A 22846-nucleotide genomic window follows, 5' to 3' on the forward strand; every position below is an offset into this window, starting at 1 on the left:
TTCAAAAGCCCCAGCGTCCCCTTACAGCTCAAGTAATATGAGTTCAATATTTTACGTCCAACGTGCTCTACACGCTGGGCAAACAGGAAAAGTAATAGCGTTTCTGCGGATGTAACATTCTAAAAAGGAAGAAGGCTGCCGGCATTCCAGAAGTGCACAACAGCGGACCCTCGCCGCTCTCTCTTAATTGCTCATTAAACCCGACTAATTAATCTCGAGTGATTGCGTTGCAGGCAACGCAATCCTCGCGCGTTTAAAGTTTTTTAAATTTTCCGCACTGCACAACTTTCGAAAATTTGGTTTTGTTGCCCGGCCCGCTATCTATGTTGAGCCCTCGGGTGTTGGATTTCGGTGCAAAGCAGGGGAGGCGAGCGACGAGCAAAAATGGAGGGGAAAATATCGTTAAAGTGCAACGTGTAATCGGCAATTAAGGACGACGTAATTAAAGAAGGAAATACCAGATTGTAAATTTGTACACGTCTTTTGCTTTTGAGGATAATGGATACCGTTTCAAGAGGCGTAATTTGAAGCAGAGCCGTTGGGCTAATTACTGTCGCAGCGTTGAAAACTGGTCGTGCGTATCACGTGACCTTATAGTTAATTGCTCGGCACTTTTCATTATTTTGTCGGCACTAATATAAGAATGTAGTGGAAGCGTGTGAGTACGTTATCGATTATACCGTACATGTCGCTGATGTCTATTCAAAGAAGGGAAAAAGAATGTTCCCATTATATTGAGGCTCTTAAAACGACAATCCGCACCCAAACCCAAAGATATTTGAATTAAACTCGCAGCCCATTATTTATAATTGAATTTTATGGCCGGGCCTTTCGCTGCGCGCTTTCAGTCGCTTCTGGTTTTTGTACCGCCAATAGAGATTTTTAGGAAATTATAATCACACCCCGACACCGACTCCCTATTAATAAGTCTTGCGAATGGGACACAGAGCGCCTTTCGAAGCGTTTTAGAGATGTGGCCGCCTCCCCATGGTACGATTCCCACTCAGGGATAGGAGCCGAAATTGAACCCGAACCGAAAACCGCTAAAAAACCCGTATGTTTGCTAAACCAGAACCGGACCGAACCAAAATATTTTTTTCTCGCGTTGAAACTAACCGGAACTGAACTGAAATAAATTTAGGCGGTTACCGTTTCATGAAACGGTTCAGACGTAATGTGCGTTGTGAGAGATCGGAACCGTTGCCAAACGAAACCGAAATTGAACAAAACAAAACTGCAACCCAAGTGCGCGAGGTATTTGGTCTTCGCAGCTATTGCATTCAATCAGTTGTTAGTTTTGAGGTCGTCCTTTTGACAGTGTAGGCTAAAATAACGGCCAAGCCTGAGCAGGATGCAACAGGGTGTATACTGTGAGTGAACACAGTATACTACCGTGACGTTGCACCTGAAATGCAGATCTGTAGCACGCAGTGTTGCTGTGAACCACTGCTGTGTCAGCAAGAACAACAACAAAAGTACACTTGCGTTGTTTGAGGATCGTTAGGATGTGCTTGCTTTGAACCCATGGCAATCGCTCAAAATTCACTTTCATGAACCGATATGTTACGCTGCTGCGGAGCTGAACCCGAAGCGATCTAATATGCCTGCACCAAAACCCGAACCGAACCGAAAAAAATAACGGTTCCGATCCCCGTTCCCACTACGCCGACGTGGCGGCACCTTGACTGTGTCACTATGACATTCCGCCCGCTTAGCTGTTTTGTTTAACTGCTGTGTCATCTCTTTATCGGGCGTATGAGGCTTACTTGTTTGTGTCGTCCCTATAAGTGTGTCTGCCTCGGCCAAATCTCGTTGTTTACGTCTCTTTATCTCTCTCTTTCGTCTATCAAATACTTCACAAATGAGGATTTCACAACTCATCGTCCACCGTTAAGCCCTTGTGTGTAGGCTAGTTTGTGAGGTTCCTGAAACAGTGGTCTACCCTCATCGAGTCGCCATATCGATTTCACGAAACGGATTCGGAAAAGGGCTTCCTTTCACGCTTAGGGAGTCTTTACGGAGTTTTAGAGAAGCGTAAGCGCCCTCAGACTCCGTATCGCTGTCAGTCAATCAGATATCAGCAACGTGACGTCACCCACTCCAAAGGAACCAGGCGATTGGTTTATGCTGTCTTCGGAAACGTGTAAGTTATATACGTTTCTAAAACTCGCTATTGGCACGTGAAGCATAAGAGCCTCCGGCTCAGGGGTCTGCACTCTGATTGGCTGACAGCGATAGAGAGTAAAAATCGAGCGGCGCTTGCGATTCTCTAAAACTCCCTAACGAGTCAACCTACTGATTCGAAACAACAATGACCGATCGCGCTTTATAGTGTGTCAAGACAGTCAACGATCGCACTTATCTCGGTCACGTGCCCTTGTTGTGATCGCCTGCCGGTATGGGGGAGCTCTATCTGAGGTCACCGTAAAAGTGAAACAGTAGTCCGTGTTTCATCTTTCATTTCAGCTATATATATATATATATAAAATGAAAAAAATAGCCGGAGCTCTTTGGCTGCACGTATAGCATATGTTTGGAACTCAAACGTCGCCATGCCAGTACTGGACAGCTGTTTCGGCCTTGTTGGGCCTCATCAACAGTACGCAGGCAGGCAACGTTTGAGTGGATGGCGTCAGAAGGTCACGTAACACGTGATTCCTCCCGTCAGGGTGAGATAACTCACTCACTGAAAGCCCAGTGCAAAGCCAGTGAAGTATCTTGCCAGTGAAGTATCTAAGCCAGTGAAGATACTTCACTGGCTTTGCACTGGGCTTTCAGTGAGTGAGTTATCTCACCCTGACGGGAGGAATCACGTGTTACGTGACCTTCTGACGCCATCCACTCAAACGTTGCCTGCCTGCGTACTGTTGATGAGGCCCAACAAGGTCGAAACAGCTGTCCAGTACTGGCATGGCGACGTTTGAGTTACAAACATATGCTATACGTGCAGCCAAAGAGCTCCGGCTATTTTTTTCATTTGATACTTCACTGGCTTTGCACTGGGCTTTCAGTGAGTGAGTTATCTCACCCTGACGGGAGGAACCACGTGTTACGTGACCTTCTGACGCCATCCACTCAAACGTTGCCTGCCTGCGTACTGTTGATGAGGCCCAACAAGGCCGAAACAGCTGTCCAGTACTGGCATGGCGACGTTTGAGTTACAAACATATGCTATACGTGCAGCCAAAGAGCTCCGGCTATTTTTTTCATTTGATACTTCACTGGCTTTGCACTGGGCTTTCAGTGAGTGAGTTATCTCACCCTGACGGGAGGAATCACGTGTTACGTGACCTTCTGACGCCATCCACTCAAACGTTGCCTGCCTGCGTACTGTTGATGAGGCCCAACAAGGCCGAAACAGCTGTCCAGTACTGGCATGGCGACGTTTGAGTTACAAACATATGCTATACGTGCAGCCAAAGAGCTCCGGCTATTTTTTTCATTTGATACTTCACTGGCTTTGCACTGGGCTTTCAGTGAGTGAGTTATCTCACCCTGACGGGAGGAATCACGTGTTACGTGACCTTCTGACGCCATCCACTCAAACGTTGCCTGCCTGCGTACTGTTGATGAGGCCCAACAAGGCCGAAACAGCTGTCCAGTACTGGCATGGCGACGTTTGAGTTACAAACATATGCTATACGTGCAGCCAAAGAGCTCCGGCTATTTTTTTCATTTGATACTTCACTGGCTTTGCACTGGGCTTTCAGTGAGTGAGTTATCTCACCCTGACGGGAGGAATCACGTGTTACGTGACCTTCTGACGCCATCCACTCAAACGTTGCCTGCCTGCGTACTGTTGATGAGGCCCAACAAGGCCGAAACAGCTGTCCAGTACTGGCATGGCGACGTTTGAGTTACAAACATATGCTATACGTGCAGCCAAAGAGCTCCGGCTATTTTTTTCATTTGATACTTCACTGGCTTTGCACTGGGCTTTCAGTGAGTGAGTTATCTCACCCTGACGGGAGGAATCACGTGTTACGTGACCTTCTGACGCCATCCACTCAAACGTTGCCTGCCTGCGTACTGTTGATGAGGCCCAACAAGGCCGAAACAGCTGTCCAGTACTGGCATGGCGACGTTTGAGTTACAAACATATATATATATATATATATATATATATATATATAAAGAGGGGGAAAAGCCATTAAAAAAATAAGTAAATGACGCTAGACGTGTTTGAAATTCAAACTTACAGATTAAGGTGGCTTCTATGGCTGCACGTAGAGAAACAGATACTCATGGAACGATGCGACAGCACCAGAGGACACGTGTTTCGCCGTGTTTGCTGCTCAAGCCGCAAACACGGCGAAACACGTGTCCTCTGGTGCTGTCGCATCGTTCCTTGAGTATCTATACATATATATATATAACACGTCTGTCCGCTGAATGAAATTTTGGATAGGGCATGTACACGTAATTTGTAGCCGAATACAACTCTATAACCTCAAAATCACTCGACGGCTCCAGACTGCCCCTTTCAACGCCAGAAGGCTCTACATAAAGCGGTATCCAGCTATACACAGTTTAGACGGTATAATCAGGACAACAGAGAAATAAATATACACAATGAAAGAGTGTAACATGATTAAGAGCCGTTACAGGTTGCCAGCACCCCCAGAGGTGTTGAGTATAGACAGACTCAAGGGAACACACCTGAATTTTACATATTACATGACATGGCAAACGCACATCACATCAAGTGAAAAGTACAGAAGAGAGTTCATTAATTCCCACAAAAGAGGGAAAAGCTCGTCGACTGTTCGATTGACTATAACTGTGGTGGTGGTTGACCTCACACCTGTGGGTATCGTCACTGTAACTGGTAAAACTGTTGAAGATTGGCTGCTCAAACACAAGAAAGCGAGTGCCGACAGCAGAAGATGGAGGAGAGAGAGAGCGAATGAAAAGGACAGTATGTGTGTAAAAGACCACTACATTCTAAAAACAGTATTTCACCACAAAAGTCTATCCAACCCAACCATCATTCCAAATGATAACGTTGACCCTCATGATTTCTGGAAGACGTGAAGGTAGGGCTCGCGTCAAAGTTAACTTGAGCACCGCTCTGGCTTGCGAAGCGGGAGTAGAGCCACCCTGGCAGCGCCTATAGAAGAAAACAATGCCTTCATAACAAGGTTCGCCTCCCGTAACTGGAAATAGATGACTAAAACACCCTCCGACGTTATTCCTTACTAAGCCCCACCAGGGTGCGCAGGCCGGGATGGCGTTCAAGTTAATGCAAGCTGCACGTCTTTTTTGGGAGATGATATTCACAGAAAACTGTAGACACCGCTCTATTCCCAAAGCGTTATCAAGGTTCATAACGCTGTCGTTCTGAGCACTGCTGGGCCTCCAGGATGTTTTGCGGTGAAGGTCCGGTATTGGAGCGTACCACAACACTCCCCGTGGTGTTAAAAGTCAGCGTGTAAACCGATTTGATAGAAATTTGCCCCCAGTTTCTCCTAGGACAGCACCTCACTAAACAATATGCTCCTAGCAAACCATCATTCCGATTGATGTGGTTGCGCGAAAAGATCTTTTTCTGCCACAGTATCATCCGTCAACAACCAGGTGGCATTCATGGGTGGATGATAATTCGCTGGAATTAATACGCGAACGAATACCCTTCTGCCAATACCATAAACGGCTGCAGATCAGACGGGGAATGCAAGCAGCGCAGGTAACGCGACAAAATGCAGCGAGTTACAGAGGGTGCACGATCGATTATGAGCAGGAAATTGATTTCGTCGCGGACTCGCTCGGCTAGACGACGTCCCTGGTTCCACACTAGGCGGCGCTGCACGCACACTGTTGCTGGCACAGCAGCTAGAAAAGTGACAGCGTGAGTGCTGTGAAATATTGGCAGTGGTCAACAGTGTTCCGTGACTCGCATACAGTACGTGCGACCTATAGCTGCGCTACGGCTTGCAGACCACCAGGTACCCGAACTCTGGGACGTCGACAACCACGATGCACCTCGACGATGTGCACTATTTTGCTTGGTTGTTCGTCCGGTGATGACTCTATTTGTGTGAGAGAAGACGAAAGCAGCACCATTAGAGCAGGGTCGATATCAGTAACGTGACCAATGAGAAAGAAAATGTTAACGGTTGCAAAAAAAAAAAAAGTCATTAAAGAACGCTCTTACTGTTTCCGAGATCGTGCTTTGGGACTTTATGTGTTTTTGGTTAGCGGTACCACATACGAATGCGTAGAACAAGATGGGCAAAAGTAATCAGGTTAGGAGTTTAATTACTGTGTATCGAGTGGGGAAAATATGTTCGTGCCCACGTGACAGCACGTCGCGGATTGGCGTATGCAGGACAAGAAAGGGTAATTTAGATGCTGGCCATGATGTAAGCACGTGGGTCTTTGTTCCCAGTCGACGGCGCAGTTCCCTCACACACACACACGCACACTCATGCCCGCACACGCACATACACACACACAAGGTACTAATATGTACGCTACGATATGCGGTATACCATAGCATATATCATGGTACTGAGTCTTCGTCATTTTTAGTAAATATTCTCGCACACCGTTCCCGTACCCCCGACTTCATTTATTTCTTCTAAAACGTGATGATCATATGACGTCTTTCATATTACTCCTTGCCTTAGTATGGTTTTATGTAGTATTTGCATGGTATATACCATTGCAGTATAGCACTAGTTTTACACCCCACTGAGTATATTTCATGGTCCACATTACCATGTACTCAGCACTTAACCGTGAATGCTGCTGAATATGTGGCAAAACGAACTAGGTAGTAAAAAAAAAAGTAGTGAAACTGTACAGCTTGGGACAAACGTTTGCGGAACATCGGGGTGTCGCACATCTAAATTGGTGTGGCACCCCAGCAGCAATCAGCAGCGGACACACATACTGAGACATGGATAGAATATCCGGCCACCCGTTTCTTATACGGTCTCTTAATTATAACCAGCAGGGGGCGCTCCGATGACGAAATACATTAGTGCCGGGTTCCGTAGACTTTTGTCCCAAGCTGTACTAATTCTAAAAGGTTTGTTTACATTGTAGTTTACTACATTTACTACATTTGATTATGTGACAATAAGTTTTGTGAAGCGCAGCTATGACACGAAGGAATCCCACTCTTGGCGGTTAAATATACGGAGAAACAGAGGTGCCCGCAATCCCGTTCTTCGGTTGAGAATGACAACACTTTACGATTGTAAAAGAGCTAAAGAACCTATCGCGCACGGCACCGAGCGTGTTTGAGAGCGTTGAGACGAAATTCGTGGACGAGGTGGAAGAGGCATGAAAGGCTGCTCTGCAGATTTTCTGGCTCTATGCTCTCGGATACGCTATGCCCCGTAACGCCAGAAAGGTATGGTAAGTCGCCGTAGCGTTCTTTGTCCGGTAGGCCTTCGACAGAGACACCGAGAAAACAAAGGAAATAATACCTACAAAATAAGAATAAAGGATCGATCTCTTGAAGTCCACCAGAAGTAGGACCGTTCACTAAGTCCGCGTGCTGTCGAGTAGCGTTTCGTTATTGGTTTGAGAAAGGAGAGAAATATGGAAGGGATTGTCCCAACTCTCACATTGGACCGGCTACTACAGCACGCATAGAGTAGCGGGTTTCGCCAACAGATTTCTAGCAGGGTGTGTGTTCTACGAGAGTGCCGAGGAAAGAAATCACTAAGTGGAACACAGCCTGCAGATGGGCTGCTGGCCAGCCATCGAATGCTGTCCTGCAGTACAGTTCCGTTGCCTCCACCACCACTACAGCCTTGACATCAAGCGATCACACGACTTGCCGTGTATGATGTGCGCGACCAGCTGAGCAGTATGTGCTCGATATTCTCTGGCACTCTACATAACGCGCAGTCTGGTGAGGAGGCTCCCGGAGGATGCCCCGAAACAGTGTAGGAACGCGTGACCAAGGCGAACACCCAACCGGAACCAATGACCAGTGGCTCGTACCGTAGTCACTGATCTCTTAGACTAAAGGGATAGTCTAGCATACGTTACACATTTTGATCGCATTGCAAAAATAGAAGACTAGGTTTATCCAACCCCAAAACTTTGCAGACTGACAGCCATTTGTCCGAAGTTTCGCTGGGATTTTTTGTGAGCGTTATGGTCCTGTAGAAGAAACATTAAAGGTACTGTAAAGCAGTAGACAAGCATGGTATGCCGGTGATGTGACTAGAAACTTTGTTGCTTCTAAATACCATATGCGGAACCATACGACCGACAACGCGCTATAAATATTTTTAATTTGCCATGAAAGATGCGACGTAGTGGAGCGGTGCGACGCCCGGTGTCAAACAACCCCCTGTACAGCGGGCAACACTGAAAATTGGTATTACACACTATTACATCGGAACTTCGTTATTTTAGTAACCATATTATTAGTTTTCCTGTTTACCTATGCATTCTGAAATCCTTGTTAACAGTTTAACCTGTTAACCCCTGTTTTTGCGAAGTAACCCAGCGCTGGCCGCTGTTCGATGGAGTCTCTCCCTGGAGTTTCTCCCTCTGCTGCGCCTGCGCGCTCCTTCTGTTCGCGGCCCGTTTCGAACGAACAAAGTCTCTCTGTGAACCTCTGTGAACAAACAAGTCCCGACGCTGTCTGGCTTCTTGAACGTCTGACACATTTTTTTCAACGGCTCAGCATTTCATTTCAGTTCGCTTATCCGTTTATCCTCAGATGTGGATCGTTGTGTGGATTGCAGGGACGGATTTTATGGTTAATTGTTATGTCGGGCCCAGTGTTGTACGCATGCAATGTGGCTGCCGCCGTATGTGTCAGGAGCACGGATTCATTTTCAATACCTAGTACAGTGTTGCCCGTAATCTTTAATTATAATTTCCTAATTATTTGCACCGTCGATTGGAATGAAACTTGCGCAGTTTTTGTCCTGGTGGCTTGGACTATCGAATAGCCACACTAAATGATATTTGATCGGTGCTGCTTTACAGTACCTTTAAAAATGAAGCAAAACCTCACTCTATGCATTTTCTATAGTCCACCTCATTCAAAAGACGCCGTTTTCTCCTGTGTGCGTTTCATTTTCATTTCACCACGCACAGGTGGCGCCAATATACAGAACAAGACTGGAACCAGAGGATTGGTGCATAACGTCAGAATGGGCATTTCACATCGTTGTAGGCAGCGCCGCCTGTGTGAAGAGACGTGAATGTGAAGCAGACACAAGAAAAAAAATTGCAGTGTTTGTGTGGGATAGGTAATTGAAAACGCATGTGGCGAAATTTAGCTTGATTTTTAATTTTCTTTTTATATGACCAGAAAGTTCAGACATTTCAGGCAAATGGTTGTCACTCTGCAAAGTTTGTGGTGAGCCAAATCCCGTCTTCTATTTTTACAATGCGATCGAAATGTATAACGTTTACTAGACTAACCCTGTATAGGCGTCTACTATACAATACATTAAGTTTGTTTGTATACAGCGTGTGTTCCTGGTATATACACGACCATGATCGGACGGTATTTTCTCAGGCATATGAGTCCTAGAATGCTTGTATGAAATGCGTGCCTAACAAAATGACGAGATCCAGTCCCAGTTTCGGTTTCCAGAAAACTGGGACAAATAGGTCGTTGAAAGCCATGTCCATAGCGGGAGTCGTGTGTGCACTTGCTGGTGCCACGCGCCGTAACAATCCTCCCCGTTCCGTAATGGCATACACGAAACGAAAGAGCGCTTGTATAGCAAATTTTCTGCGTATTGAACAGGGTTCATTCGGCACCTATATCTAGCTACCGGAAGAACCTCACTGCCTACGAATAATACTAGAGAAGAGAAGACAAATTGCTGAGGCCAGTAGGGCAACAGTAATACATATAGCCTCTAAACACAGCAGAGTCGAGTCACAAGTTCATTAAAAATGTGTGCCGGAACCAAGACACGTACAACCTTCATGGTATCTGTGTGTCACATACATATGGCCTTCTCGCAAAGTTCATGAGAAAACTGTGGAATTACGCGCGTATGCGCTGATATAAATATACTTCGTGAATATTTTGAATCATTAGATTATGTTAGATATTTCATATACCTCGATAGTTGATCACCTTCCTCGTGGGACGAATGTTATACGATGTTCAATGCGAGCGGTTCGCACAAAAAACAGCCGCAGTTGCCCACAATGTCCTCGCTTCCAAGCTTGGTACTGGACAAATAAATATACAGGGTGTCCACGCTAAGTGTGACCAGATTTTTTAAAAATATATCAATCACTTTTTCCGAGATGAAATCAATTGCAATATAGCATATGCTGAAGGGCACTCCCTAGGGGGGCATTAACAGACTCCTAAGGCAATGTCTTAATTAACTTTCAATAATTAACTTTTTAATTATAAAAGCTACGAAGTTGCTCCAATGAGAACATCTGGTCTCTTCGGTCACCAGATACCAAAGCCGTTGTCAAAACAAAAATCCGTTCGATAGATCGTCCGCAAGAAATTCGTGAAGGAACGCCATTTTTTTCTTTATGTTATTCATTGCGAAATAAACGAAATAAATTCATGCTGACTTCGTTTTTGGAGTTTATCTTTTTTGTGTTTTTTACTGTGCGTCATATAAATATATGTTTGAGCCTTAACTCATGCAATTTCTTGGTGCCTTGCAGCTCGCAGTGCGCTCGCGGTTAAGCACGACGGCGTTCAGACACTTCTGTTTGTACTTTTTCTCTCAGATATCGAAAGTAATTGGCAAAGTAACGCGTTACTTTTCTGGGCGTTACTTCATTACTTTTTCCGGCGAGTAATTGGTAACGATTAAAAATTACTGTTTTTTTAGTAACGCTACAAGTCTTTCATGAAGACGATCCACCGTTGTGTGCGATTAGTAATTGGGTGCGCCCCTGTACTAAATAGGAAATCTGTAAACTAAAGGGAAAAACGGTCGCATATCATTCTCGAGACTGACTTTCTGGAAAGCGTACTTTCGCACTTTTTGTCTACAGATTCGGGTCCGCAGGTTGCAATCATTTGCGAGTTCTTGAATTCACAGAACGGCGAATTGCAGTCGTAGACGAATTCTGACTTTATATGTTCACGTAGCGAAGGAGGGAGAGGATGCAATAAGCAGGCCTTCTGAATCTAGGTGGCGTTGGCTCAGCTTCTAGCTTTCCCACTCCCTCATGTCGCGCACGGGCGACCTCATTGGTCCCTCTACCAAATAAGGAGGTACCAGCTCAACGTTAGGTGCACGTGGTTTCACCCACGAAGAGTGGCATGCCGGTCCACGCGAATACAGTTTCGTTGCCTTGTGAGTCGCGTGGTTTCTTCAAACTTTACCCTCTCTCATGCGGAGAGACAATGCGCGCGCGCACACACACACACACACTGTAAACGCGCACGTTTCTTGGTCGTTGTAGCCATCATCATTGCCTCACATATCCTTGCACTCTGGAAACAGAACTTCACCGCATATCACTGCAGAGGCAACCGTCGTTCAGAATGATATCTTTGCTTTTACTGACGTATCGAAAGTCAAAAGTGCACTGCTTTCTGTATCAATTAACATGCACCCAGCTTGACATAAAAAAGGCGCACATTTCCCGCTGTTGAACGAATCTGGAAAGATAATAAGATTATTGTGAATGACTGCTGTTTCTGATCGTGTTATATGAGGAGGTTCTGTTTTTAGAATGTGGATGTGTGTAGGGCGTCGCAGTAAAAAATTAAAGAGAAAAGGGAAAAGTTGGAAAATTGTCGTTTCTCCTACCGGATTCACTGAGATCGGCCCATTCCTAACGCTCGTTTGTAAATTAAACGAGCTAAGGCCTCAAATGCTAAAGCCGTAAACAAAAACTGCGATTCAGGTCAAGTCAGAGGGGAGCGATAAAGCGATACAGAAGCAAGGGAAGTCTGAAGGCTCCGTACGGTCCAAACTGCCTACTCTCCAACCCAGAAAGATATAGGATACTCTCCGCAGCAGCCATAATCGCACATGAGCTCTTGTTGTCTTTCCGGCAAAGCTCGACTTCGCTCCGCACTAGTTAGCGATTAGCTTCAAACTTTCACAAACAGGAAGGTTTAGTTTGGGCAGGATGGTTTTGAAGCTTTTTCACAAACAGGAAACGGTTTTCGTGGACAGAAGTGGAGGATTATACTGATATACTCATATATGAGTATATCAGAAGGAAATATTAGAAAATGCTGGTGCGAAGAGCGCTATCAACGAAGCTGCTTTGTGACAAATTGACAGTGTATTCGAGAAAAAAAAAGAAGAAAAGAAAAGAAAACACAGATACGAAGGAGCAAGTACAGAAGAAGATTGTTGTTTTGTTTTCATACTTTCTCTTTATTTACGTGTTCTGCAGTAGCCCGTCCCGGCTTTGTCGGGACTCACATCTCGATATTTTTATTTTTGAATCAACCAATCAAGATAGAAAGCTTGACCTAAAAATGTGAGTAAGTAACGTAAGTTTTGACTTCTCCCAAATCAGCAAGCTACTATCATAACTGGCCTTAGTTGTTGCCGTGTGGCAGCGTAGGACAGGATACAGCCTTCAGCTACAGAGCTACACAGTCGTGTTCACCCAACGAACAAAATTGTCAGTGTATCTTCCACTTCCTATATTTGACCACCAGTAGTGTTTGCAATATTGTATTTGTAATTCCTTTGGGATACACTTGAGTTTCGGAAGTTCCTTCCATAGTCCAGTGCGCTCTCCTTCAGCACCCGAGATGCTGTTCTTAGATTGAACACGACTATAGTTACGGCTTTCCGAATGACCGTAGCGTTTAAGGCTTAAAGTGTACCGCCTGACTAAGATATAAAACACCCCCACGCACGAGCCACATTGCATCGGCCGTCAAAGACCGCCAGTGACCTTCGAAAATTACATAAGCCGACTGCACTTCGTTGTACGGCTCTCTAATAACGGAGCCTCCTAAATGGAACCCGACAGTGTTAAAGCAGTTTAGAAGGCGTCTGTTCCGCAATCTCCGCATCGCAGCGGTGAGCGACGTCCACACAACGTCCTGTGCACATCGGTTAACTTGTGTACTATGCGGCAGTTCCCGCAGTTTAGTAATTAACGCCACCGTGATAAGCGGCGATTATTGGGAGAGAAAGGTGCCGCCGCCAAAGCTGCCAATCCGGGTAAAGCCCTGCTCGTGGCCTAATTGAGGCGTCATAAAATTGGAGGCGCGCTAATGGCACAAGTCTGCGGGCTTTTCACGAACGTGACTTTATGTGGGAGGGATGCATTTCAAAGGAGGGGCGAGGAAAGCACAAAGTGTATACGTTCCAAAGCTGGCGTTCCAAATCTCATGCACAGTGCACTCGTTAAAATTATATGCGATGCCATTATCACTAGAGATGCGAAGCCCCGGGAAAAAACACGGAAATTTGGGGGAACAAAACAGTTTTTTTTTCAGTTTTTTCCTCGTCTCCGGAAAAATAGCCCAAAACTTCCAGGCGACAAAATTAAAAAAATGTAGATTTGCGTGCATTTGATGCGTTCCAACCCGCCAGCAGTGCCTTATGTGCGTCTAATCCGCCAACAACCACTAACTCAGAGCTCGGTCCAGCTGCTCCGAGCGATCGCCATCGCGTTCACATAATGTCGGAGTTCTGGTCGAAGTGGACGGGTTGTTCCAATTATCTATCGCTGAGTAGACAGCAGTCTCATGGGATGCTCTGCTCTGCATTTATGCCTAGACGGTGAACACTACTAAAGTTTCTAGCTCATTGTGTGCTGTGGCTTGGCCGGCAATGCTTCGACTCAGCAGTAACCGCGTTTGTTTCCATTTGTTCCAATTTCCCGAAAGAAAAAAAACGAAAAAAGTTTCTTTTCGAGCGATTCAAAATTTCCGGAAATTTTGCATCTCTAATTGTCACTACCAACGATGCAATATCCTGTCTTGGGAAAAATAAAAATAAGCGTTATAGAGATAGTTGGCTCCGTACGGATCACATAGAAGATTTCTGTTGAAAAGGATAGTGCATTTTACACTTTACCAAGGTTCTGCGTTACATTGCGTTAAGCTGTACGGTATAATTTTATCGGCACCGCAAAGCATTGGAAACTACGGGATTTAAAATTCGCGCGCACAGAAACGCATGCCGACGTCACGAGATAACACTGTGACGTTCGAGGGCGTTCCGATCCGTCGCGCGGCTAGACGAGGTCAGACAGCGATCCCTTGTTGGTTGTCGTCTTCGCTCCCACGTGACCAGCCCACAATGGACGTCATTCAACGTCACGCGAGTGGGCGAGGGGCTCTCCAGAGTCATGTTCAACTTTTTTGAAGGAAAATGAATCTCGTCCGTCAGCTCTCAAAATATTACTACGCCGCAGACAGAATGGCTGGACACAGAGAGGTCACGCTCCCTCCCGCGCCAGGTAGTGTAATCCATCATACTCACTCTGCTTCCGTATTATCTGTTCAGACTCGCCACACGACACTACGCTGCGGCATTAAGTGTTCTCCCTACTGATGGCGCATGGTGGCGCTGCAGTATTTCTCCTGGCGCGCTATTGCGCCTCCTTGTCTCCAACAGCGTGTGTAGTTGACGGACTAGATTTCTTTTCCTTCTTGAGTTGAACACGACTATAGAGTTCTCCCCGTGTATGGCCCGCGCAACAAGCTCTCACGGCAAACTACAGATAACTTTGGAAATACTGCACAAGATTTTCGAGCGAACCGTCTTAGAGTAGAGTATTTGAAGTCGAATGCTCCTACCAGACACATTTCTCTCAATTAGCTTAGGGAGCCAGTGTTAAGTTCATTTCACGACATAATTTCAACAGCTGCAGTCTATACACTCTCACTCGAAAAGGCTTGGTTGGTTTGTGGCGTGTTCTTGCCGAGCAGCTGCCTGCCGGTGTGGCGGCATGTTGCTCGGGGAAAGGAATCGTGCGTTCTGGGCATACTTGACAGGGAACTGTGCCGAGATTTGCTTTAGGGCGTCTGAAGAAAACCCAGGGAGAAGATCAAGACAGCACAGCCATTAACCGGCTAGGAACGGAACAAGCCCAGAACAAACCGTCATTCGGAATGACATAGTTGTTTTTCCCGACTTGTTGAAAATGGGAGGCACACGCCTTTTTGTGTCAATTTGAATGCGTGTAAATTGCTAAAAGAGGGCGTACGCCCCGTTCTGTCCACAAATCAGAAGCGGTCCCTGTATATCATTCGGCGCTGCGGTTGCCGCACGGAGTGTGATGCGGTGGAATTCCGTTTTTAAATCACGATCGAAAACGGAACGATCCGAAAAGCGGAACTTCACCGCATAACATGTTCAGCACCAAACCACGCAACAAATTTCTAGGTCGATTGGACTCCAGATTACTTGTTCTTGTGGGTGGTTGTGTAGGAGTAGCAGGTCGCGGTGAATTAGGGTAAACCTCACCATTACCCCCCCAAAAAATATTTGCTTCCATCTTGTAGAAGGAAGTGCATTTAATTGCGGAAGTTCTCTCGTACAGTTAGAAAATGTTGTAGTCCCAACACAAAATTACGTAAAAATCGAACTAAAATGACAATTAATTGATACGTATCTTTATTCTCGAGTAGAGCTATAATATTTTGTTTGTACCCTGATTCTTTGAAACACTAGATGAAACTTCTGGGATACTTACTAACACAGCGGAATCGCTATACCCATCTTGCAGAAGGAAGTGCATTTAATATTGGAAATTCTCCCGTGCAGTTAGGAAATGTACTCCCAACACAAAATTGCGTAGGAATCGAAGTAAAATGACAATTAATTGATATGTACCTTTATTCACGCGTAGAGCCATAATATTTTGTTTTTACCCTAATTGTTTGCAACACTAGGTGAAACATCTGAGATACTTATTAACACAACGGAATGGCGTTCGGCGTTGTCAGGTTCTGGACAAAGGTACGAGTGTGCTCCATCAGTATAATGGATAACAGCTTCCAAATGAATTGCTCAACGGGCTACGTCTCTAGAAAGAAAACGGCAGGGTCAATAGAGAGTGGACGTTGCCAGATCAGCGCCCCTCCAAAATGCATGCGAACGTCCATGTGCAGCGCGGGACAAAGATTGCGAAAGTGAGCTACAGGTGCACATGAAAAGAGAGCACATTTAAACCAGCGTATTTAAGACATTAAGCTCCTCTACTCGACTGCCTGTTTTGCGTGACTAGTGAGATTCAGTGAGCCTTTGACGGTATGTTTTATGTACCTTTCGCTGTTGCCTCGATGAGCGGTTTACTCTACTCATCCTATGGCAGGCTAAGCGGGCTAGCACGCCATACTCATCCTAATTCAGACAGCCCGCGCGTCTGTTCACTTCTAGAAACCTTGTAGACGAGGAGGACGAAGAAAATAGGGGAGAGAAGCGAGGAAGAATCAACTTCACTCTTAGAAACATTCAGAAACCGAACAGGCTAACAGGGCTCTACATTTAACGTGTTGCTGGGGACACTACAAATCTTAACGCACATTCCTTTTAGATTGCATAGTTCACAATGCATAATATGTATTGCTACGATCTTTGCTTCACTACATTTTTGGTTATGTGTTAGGCTCAGGTGGGAGATATAACGCCACGCAGAGAGACCCAAATGATTAGCGGCCGAGCATGTTCCGGGCTTTCCCACGAAACGTCACCAACGGCATGAACCACCCTTATATACCCGACGGAAGCATTAAGAGCTAATGACACGACAGTGACCAGTAGATGTCTGTAAGGGGCGGGAAACGCCCTACGTATCGATTTGCTCAAATAGCGGATCATCTCCGCGCTGAGCTTAATTAATGCCAACAGGACAGTCGGGGTCAGGTCAACAGCATTCCAACAGGGCGGAGGTGTCTCTTTCTGTCTGATAACGTCCCGAAAGCCGTCGCACTGACTCCTCGTTTCTTTTTCGCTACGGCCATTATTGAAAATCTCCTCTCAGAAGAGCTACCGATGCATGTAGAATCACTGGTGGGACGTGACAAGATGGAAAAGAGCGATGTCCTTTCCCCGTTCGTTCGACGCGATAGAGACAGTTGGTGGAGGGCATACACTGATTTGTGCAGAGTGGGGTACTGTAGTATTGCAATTGCTGAGTTCTAATATAGTGTGTTGCAGCTGTATTACTCGATGTTTTACTGTACTTGCCCTCGTTTTCACGTGAATCTTGCTGCACTGCGTGCACAATATGCGACGACCAGTTAGTATGTCGGGTGTTAGTTCGTCGACACGGCAACCTCATTGCGCGCGACGAATTGAATAAATTCGCTGTACAAACGCCCTAAATAATATAAAACCCAATAGGGAATTTGAGTACATCGGAAGAACTTTACGAAAACGTTACGGTAAAGGAAGTTATCAAATCTAGGCTTAGTATTAGCCAACTTTCGAAACCGTTATCGAAACACTTTCCGCTGGACTAAAACACGCTAATAGGTCACATCGACACCACGGAAGCTCGCTCAGTACGGGTTGAAGGTATAATAGCGAGTTTTAGTACAATGAATAGATAACAATAATGGTGCCGTGATGTTCTGCGTAAGGGTCGTCTGCTCAGTGTGGAGACATATCGCACGTGCCGCAGACTGCGGAGAATTTCGTCTACGTGGGGTTCTTCTGACGTACGTTGGAAATCTCCGACACGCGGTGCTGGAAGGAAGGTTTACCTTCCCCACGTGGCCACCGTTCTCGGCCGGTAACGAACCCGCGATCTTGAGCTCAGCAAGCCAACACGCTACCGGCTGAGCTAAGCTACCGAGACCGGCGAGTTTTAGCAAAAACTAAATGAATAAATAAGCAAGGACGATGGAGACTATAAATCGCAAGATTTCTACGAAAACGATAAAGTTACCAAATCAAAGTTTAGGAATCTGATGTCACTCGCTCCAAAGTAAGAGGGTGATTGGCTTATCATGTTTCCAGAATTGTTATATCGAACACGTTTTGACCGCTAAAACACCGTAATAATGATAATAGGGAGTTTTACCACGTCCATTTCCTCCGACCGAAACGACCGACTCGAGCGCCGCGCATGTGCTGTACGAATCGGTGAGCGAATCGTAGGAAGCGTGATTTCGTACGAACGACCCACTCGCTGAGTCGTTTCGTTGTATTCGGCGAGCACGACCGATTCACGTCGCGAGGCAAGATGGCGGCTGTTTGGACTGGCCGTCCAGTTGTGGAGCTAAAACCAGAGTGCCGAACCGAACCAGAACCGGAAACTGGAATTCCGTTAGTTTTAGATGGAACTGAACCGGAACTGAACCGTAATTACTAGCGCCATCTTGGTGTTGAACCGGAACCGAACCGATCTAAAAATTTCGGTTACCGGTTCGGGTTGCAACCCTAACCGGTAACCGAAATTTTTAAATCGGTTATCGTCTGGTGTCGACATCCGTTTTATGTGACATAATGCTCGATATACGGCGATCCATTCAGTAGCGCAGGACATAAAAGGCCAAGGGTGAAGGAAATTGTCCTCTCGCCGCCATTTATAGAAGAAACATGTTTTGTCATTCCTACTTTCGAAAGTTTGCAACAGCAGTGCATTGTGACAACATCATGTGGAACATTAAAAACGAGTGAAACCACCACTACGTTCAATAAGGATGCACTGCACTGCTGCTGCATGTGTGCCGCGACCCGCCAGCCAACGCAGTCCAGTCCTTCCATTTGCGACATGCAAGTGCCCCGACCCCGGCGGCGACAGCGGTGGCCGCGGCGTGTGCGGCGCACTTCTATAGTTTCAATTTTAGAGGTGTAGAGTGTACACGCTAGTCGAAGTTGTGCCAGTCTGTTAGAACGCAAACACGAAGAAGGCGAAAGGGAGCACACGGAGGTGAGTGCAAGTTTCGGTGGGTGAAGTCCCTCCAACTACATATATGTTAGTGCATCAACCTAGTCATGCCTGAAAGCAAGTTTTGAGACTTCGATAATTTTAGCAATAGTGACTAGTTCATTTGTCCTATAAAGATGCGACATTAAAACAATTCCAGAAACTAGATGTGGCCCTGACATTCGTTGTCCTGATGTCCTTTGTCCTTATTCAGATGTCATCCTGACATCTGAAGTATGAGGCATCAACACATATTTTATGCTCTAGTCAGTAGTCACACAGACGTTGCGCTTCCAGATGACGTGTTAGTTACAATCTGGGATATCGTTTTATATTTCTTTTATTTTTTTCGCAATTTAAATCATATCCTGTTGGCTGAAAAACGGAAATGAATGCATAAAAAACGTAATTAAGAGATCTTGTATCATTTTTAGTAGCTACCTATAATTTTGTAGCATATTAGAACATCGAAGCGGCTCCGAACCTGTTTACAGTCTCTGAACCGGTTAATCGAACCGGAAAATGTGAACTCCGGAGCTGAAGCTGAACCGAACCTATATGGCCGAACCCGAACACGAAACAACACGAGAAATGTTTCGGTTCGACTCTCTGGCTGGATCATGTGCTCCGTGTGATGAAGTTTGTTTTTATGTAAGGCGCATTAAGGCTATGCAAAGTGCTCATCTCTGGGTCGTTCTCGGTTTGGTCTAACTACCGAGAGAGGCTCGCACATGGGTGATTAACCCTTTCCAAAGCGAAACTGCCTCCTATACATCCTGATTCATCAACGTGAGATCGAATGTCCCAACTGTGCCGGATGAACAGTGACCAACGTAGACGGGTAGAAATCCAGCGAACTGGTTGTGAAGTACGAAGGGAGTTGCTTCAGGACGAGAGCCGCCGATATTTCGAACAGAGACTGTTCTTCTTCTGGGCGAAGAAGAAAACAGTCTCTGTTCGAAATACGGGCGCTTATCGTCCTGAGGCAACTCCTTTCGTAGTGACCAACGAGGAGAGGCACTGTCCTCCACTCGTTGGAGACGAGGCGGAGCGTCGAGTCGAGGCTTGTTCATGAGTTCGGCGGTAATCCCCTGCGCCGGGCTGACGAACTCCAAGTAGAGCGAAACACTCTTCAGTAGGGAGTTAAAGGGTCTGAAGGGAGTGAGGAGACTTCTTTTTGAGAGTAATTGTACTCTCCATAAGGGGAGTGATATATGTGGCAAGGAAAGGACTTAAAGTACACCCCTTTTTTTAAAGAGTGTACACCACGATCCAATTACTGCTCAAATCCATCTAGAATGCATTCGGGGATAAACGATTCTTCCGGTTTAGTAAAACTCCGTGTAGTTCGCTACCAGTAAGCTTTTCGAATCGGCTGAAGCGGTCGTTTGTTTCGGGCACATACGACTCGGTAAAGCTCCCTTACTAACTTCAGGAAACAACGGAAGGAAGAGATTCATGCTTTGGGAGTCAGTTCTTGCTATTGTGGCCGAATACTACTGAACATAAGACAGCTGATACACACATATCTTGCGCGACACGCTTTGTCACACAACACACCGACAAAATTTCAGTTATAACAAGTAAGATTAGCGTGATATTTAATTTCCTCTAATTTGGCGCATTGCTTTATCGCGGCATCACAGTAACTCTAACCAGAGATGAGGAAGTTACTCGACAAAGGGAACTAGTTACCAGTTACGTTGCTGTTCAAGAAACCTATAAGTTACTAATGAAGTTACCCCTACTGAAAATGAACTTGAAGTTCCTAATCTATACTTTAGAAAAGTAACGAGTTACTTTCAAGTTACTTGCTACCCAATATATATACTTTGCAGTTCTTGACCTTTCTATAGTTAATTCAGGTCTTGATGTCACATTGGGGGATGCAAGACGTTTAAAAATAGTTTTGATATTCAAAAACTATATAAATATCTGATAAGACGAAGGAAGCCTACTATCTGCTTCTTTATGGAGGGATTTGATTATTTTGATCTCGTAATAAGATTCTCGAACGGAGCACAAAGCAAGTTTATGTTCTATGAGTTGTCCTCTACGCATACGTATATCGTAGAACCGCGCCCGGTTTTAACCCTACTACACATTGCCCACTGTCACTGCTCGTCACGAAGATGAGCGACACCTGAGCCTCCTAATGTACGACCAAAACAAAATTTCTAACGATCACTGCGTAACAGTAAGGGAGTGAGACGCGCCTGCACGTATATCGCCGGCTGCGCGTAGCTTTCCTCTCAAGTCACTGGAAGGGAGGACAGAGCTCGCGATGTGTGTGGACGAGAACCGAACAAAAGGAACTTGAAACTTTCTCCAAGTTGCTTTGACAAAGTTACCTAAAAATAAACGAGTTCCTCAATAAGTTACTGGAGCTCAAAAGCAACGATCTAACTTAAAAGTTACCGAAAAAAGTTACAGCTTACAGTACACAGCTTAGTTACAGTAACGAGTTACCCCCAACACTGATTGTAACAGGTTCAGTTTACTTTTGACGATGAGACAGCAAACAATGACAACAAAACCAAGCAGGGAGCACGATACATTACGCAGAAGGCAAACCCGAACCGTCAATTGTATGAAATTGTGTACTTCAGTACGTCCTTGGAAGTCATGACAAGGCTAAGTGGTTAGGGCTGAAATTGAATATCTACCAAGAATACTAGAACATGGGATATTGTGCGTTATTTATGCATCTCGTGATATGATGAGATAGTATCAAAGCAAGTATCAAGCGAAGTACCTGTCAAAACAAATTATGTGCGTGAGCTCGGATGTCACCGTATCGTGTCACGGTGTCATGTGAAGATGAGGTATATGGTTTGCTTCGGAAGACATGCTCTGTATGAAGGTGATACTTGTTGATAATGTTGACAGCGTGGTCTGTCAAGTAAGCCAAGTGTCAGTTAACCAGAACGATCCCATTTCGTAACAACTTTGATCAGCTTGAAGTTAAACAGCGACTAAACCTTCCTCGCCTTTAAAACCAATTCCGACAACGTTGTCATCGCAGGCAAGCAAATGAACAAACTCACCTTGTGTGGAAGTTCCATCAGTACAGCGTACCAGGACCCAAACAACCGCAAGCCAAACAATCTGTGCCATGTGCAATCCTTGCGCCGTTGTTCGTCAGGCAGAGCAGCTGTTGATCAACATCAAGAACATCCACACTGTCACCTTCAGCCACAACACCCCAACATGCGATCTCCAACTGGCATCACACCACCACCATTCTCATTCTGTCAACACGAAATCATTTTAACTTTGAGAATCGAGTATCATGTCCTACATCGTGTCCTTCCCAGAAAAACATTCCGTCCATCCGTCGCAAGACCCTCTGCTACACCTCCATGCCTCAGTGCCGCGACCGGGGTTCAAAACGTCCCTTCCCCCAAGTGTGTCCTTTCCCTCTGTTTTGTATCCATGGCAACGAATCCTTCAATCCCGTTTACTCCCGTGGGCCCCTGCTGAACGCTTCGCTCTTTTTTCTTCGTTTAATCTCTCACTCAGTCCCGGCCGCAATGCGGCGCTGCGTCCTCCAGGCAGCCGGCTGATTGTGCGCTGCAACCGAGGGTAGCGTATACCTTCGCCGTTCTTTCTCTTCACGTGTGCGGGAAAGTATTGGAGATTGATGTTTTGGGATTTGCGATGCCGGAGAATTATGAGCGAGAAATGATGAGATTTGCGGATATGTTCGTCGTCGTCTTTTCGTTTCCTGGGAATGATAAAAAAAATGCGACGGGAATTTCTGCTTTTCTTGAGGGTGGATGTTTTCTTTTACTTCTGTTTTTAGGGGACGAATAGAAGTGTCGGGAAGTCGAAGTCGTGTATGTTTTGCTCGATTAGACGCGGCAGGGTTATAACGTTTGTGGATGTACTGAAATTGGAAATTCCTGTCACGAAGAAGAAATAGAAAGCCGAAGCGAGGGGAAGAATCGGGAGTGGCGGTGTGTGCTGTTTCCCCAATGAGGGTGCGCATCTAGACCAACGTTTGATTTTTGCGGCTGTGAGACGCTTCTGCATTTGTGATAGTGCGCCCTGGCTCTCTAAGTAT

General features: G+C 45.7%; 1 protein-coding gene across 1 annotated transcript in view; it reads right to left on the bottom strand.

The window, feature by feature from the left end:
- Window positions 1-22097, bottom strand: part of LOC135385268 (protein sax-3-like) — a 305668-nt gene extending 283571 nt beyond the window's left edge. The window contains exon 1 of the mRNA XM_064614480.1: window positions 21828-22097. Within this exon, the coding sequence (XP_064470550.1) occupies window positions 21828-21897 (70 nt within the window). The 5' untranslated portion in view covers window positions 21898-22097. The remainder of the gene's footprint in view (window positions 1-21827) is intronic.
- Window positions 22098-22846: the final 749 nt, after the last annotated feature.

The sequence above is a fragment of the Ornithodoros turicata genome, chromosome 2 (assembly GCF_037126465.1).
Source record: "Ornithodoros turicata isolate Travis chromosome 2, ASM3712646v1, whole genome shotgun sequence".
In the NCBI taxonomy this organism is placed as follows: domain Eukaryota; kingdom Metazoa; phylum Arthropoda; class Arachnida; order Ixodida; family Argasidae; genus Ornithodoros; species Ornithodoros turicata.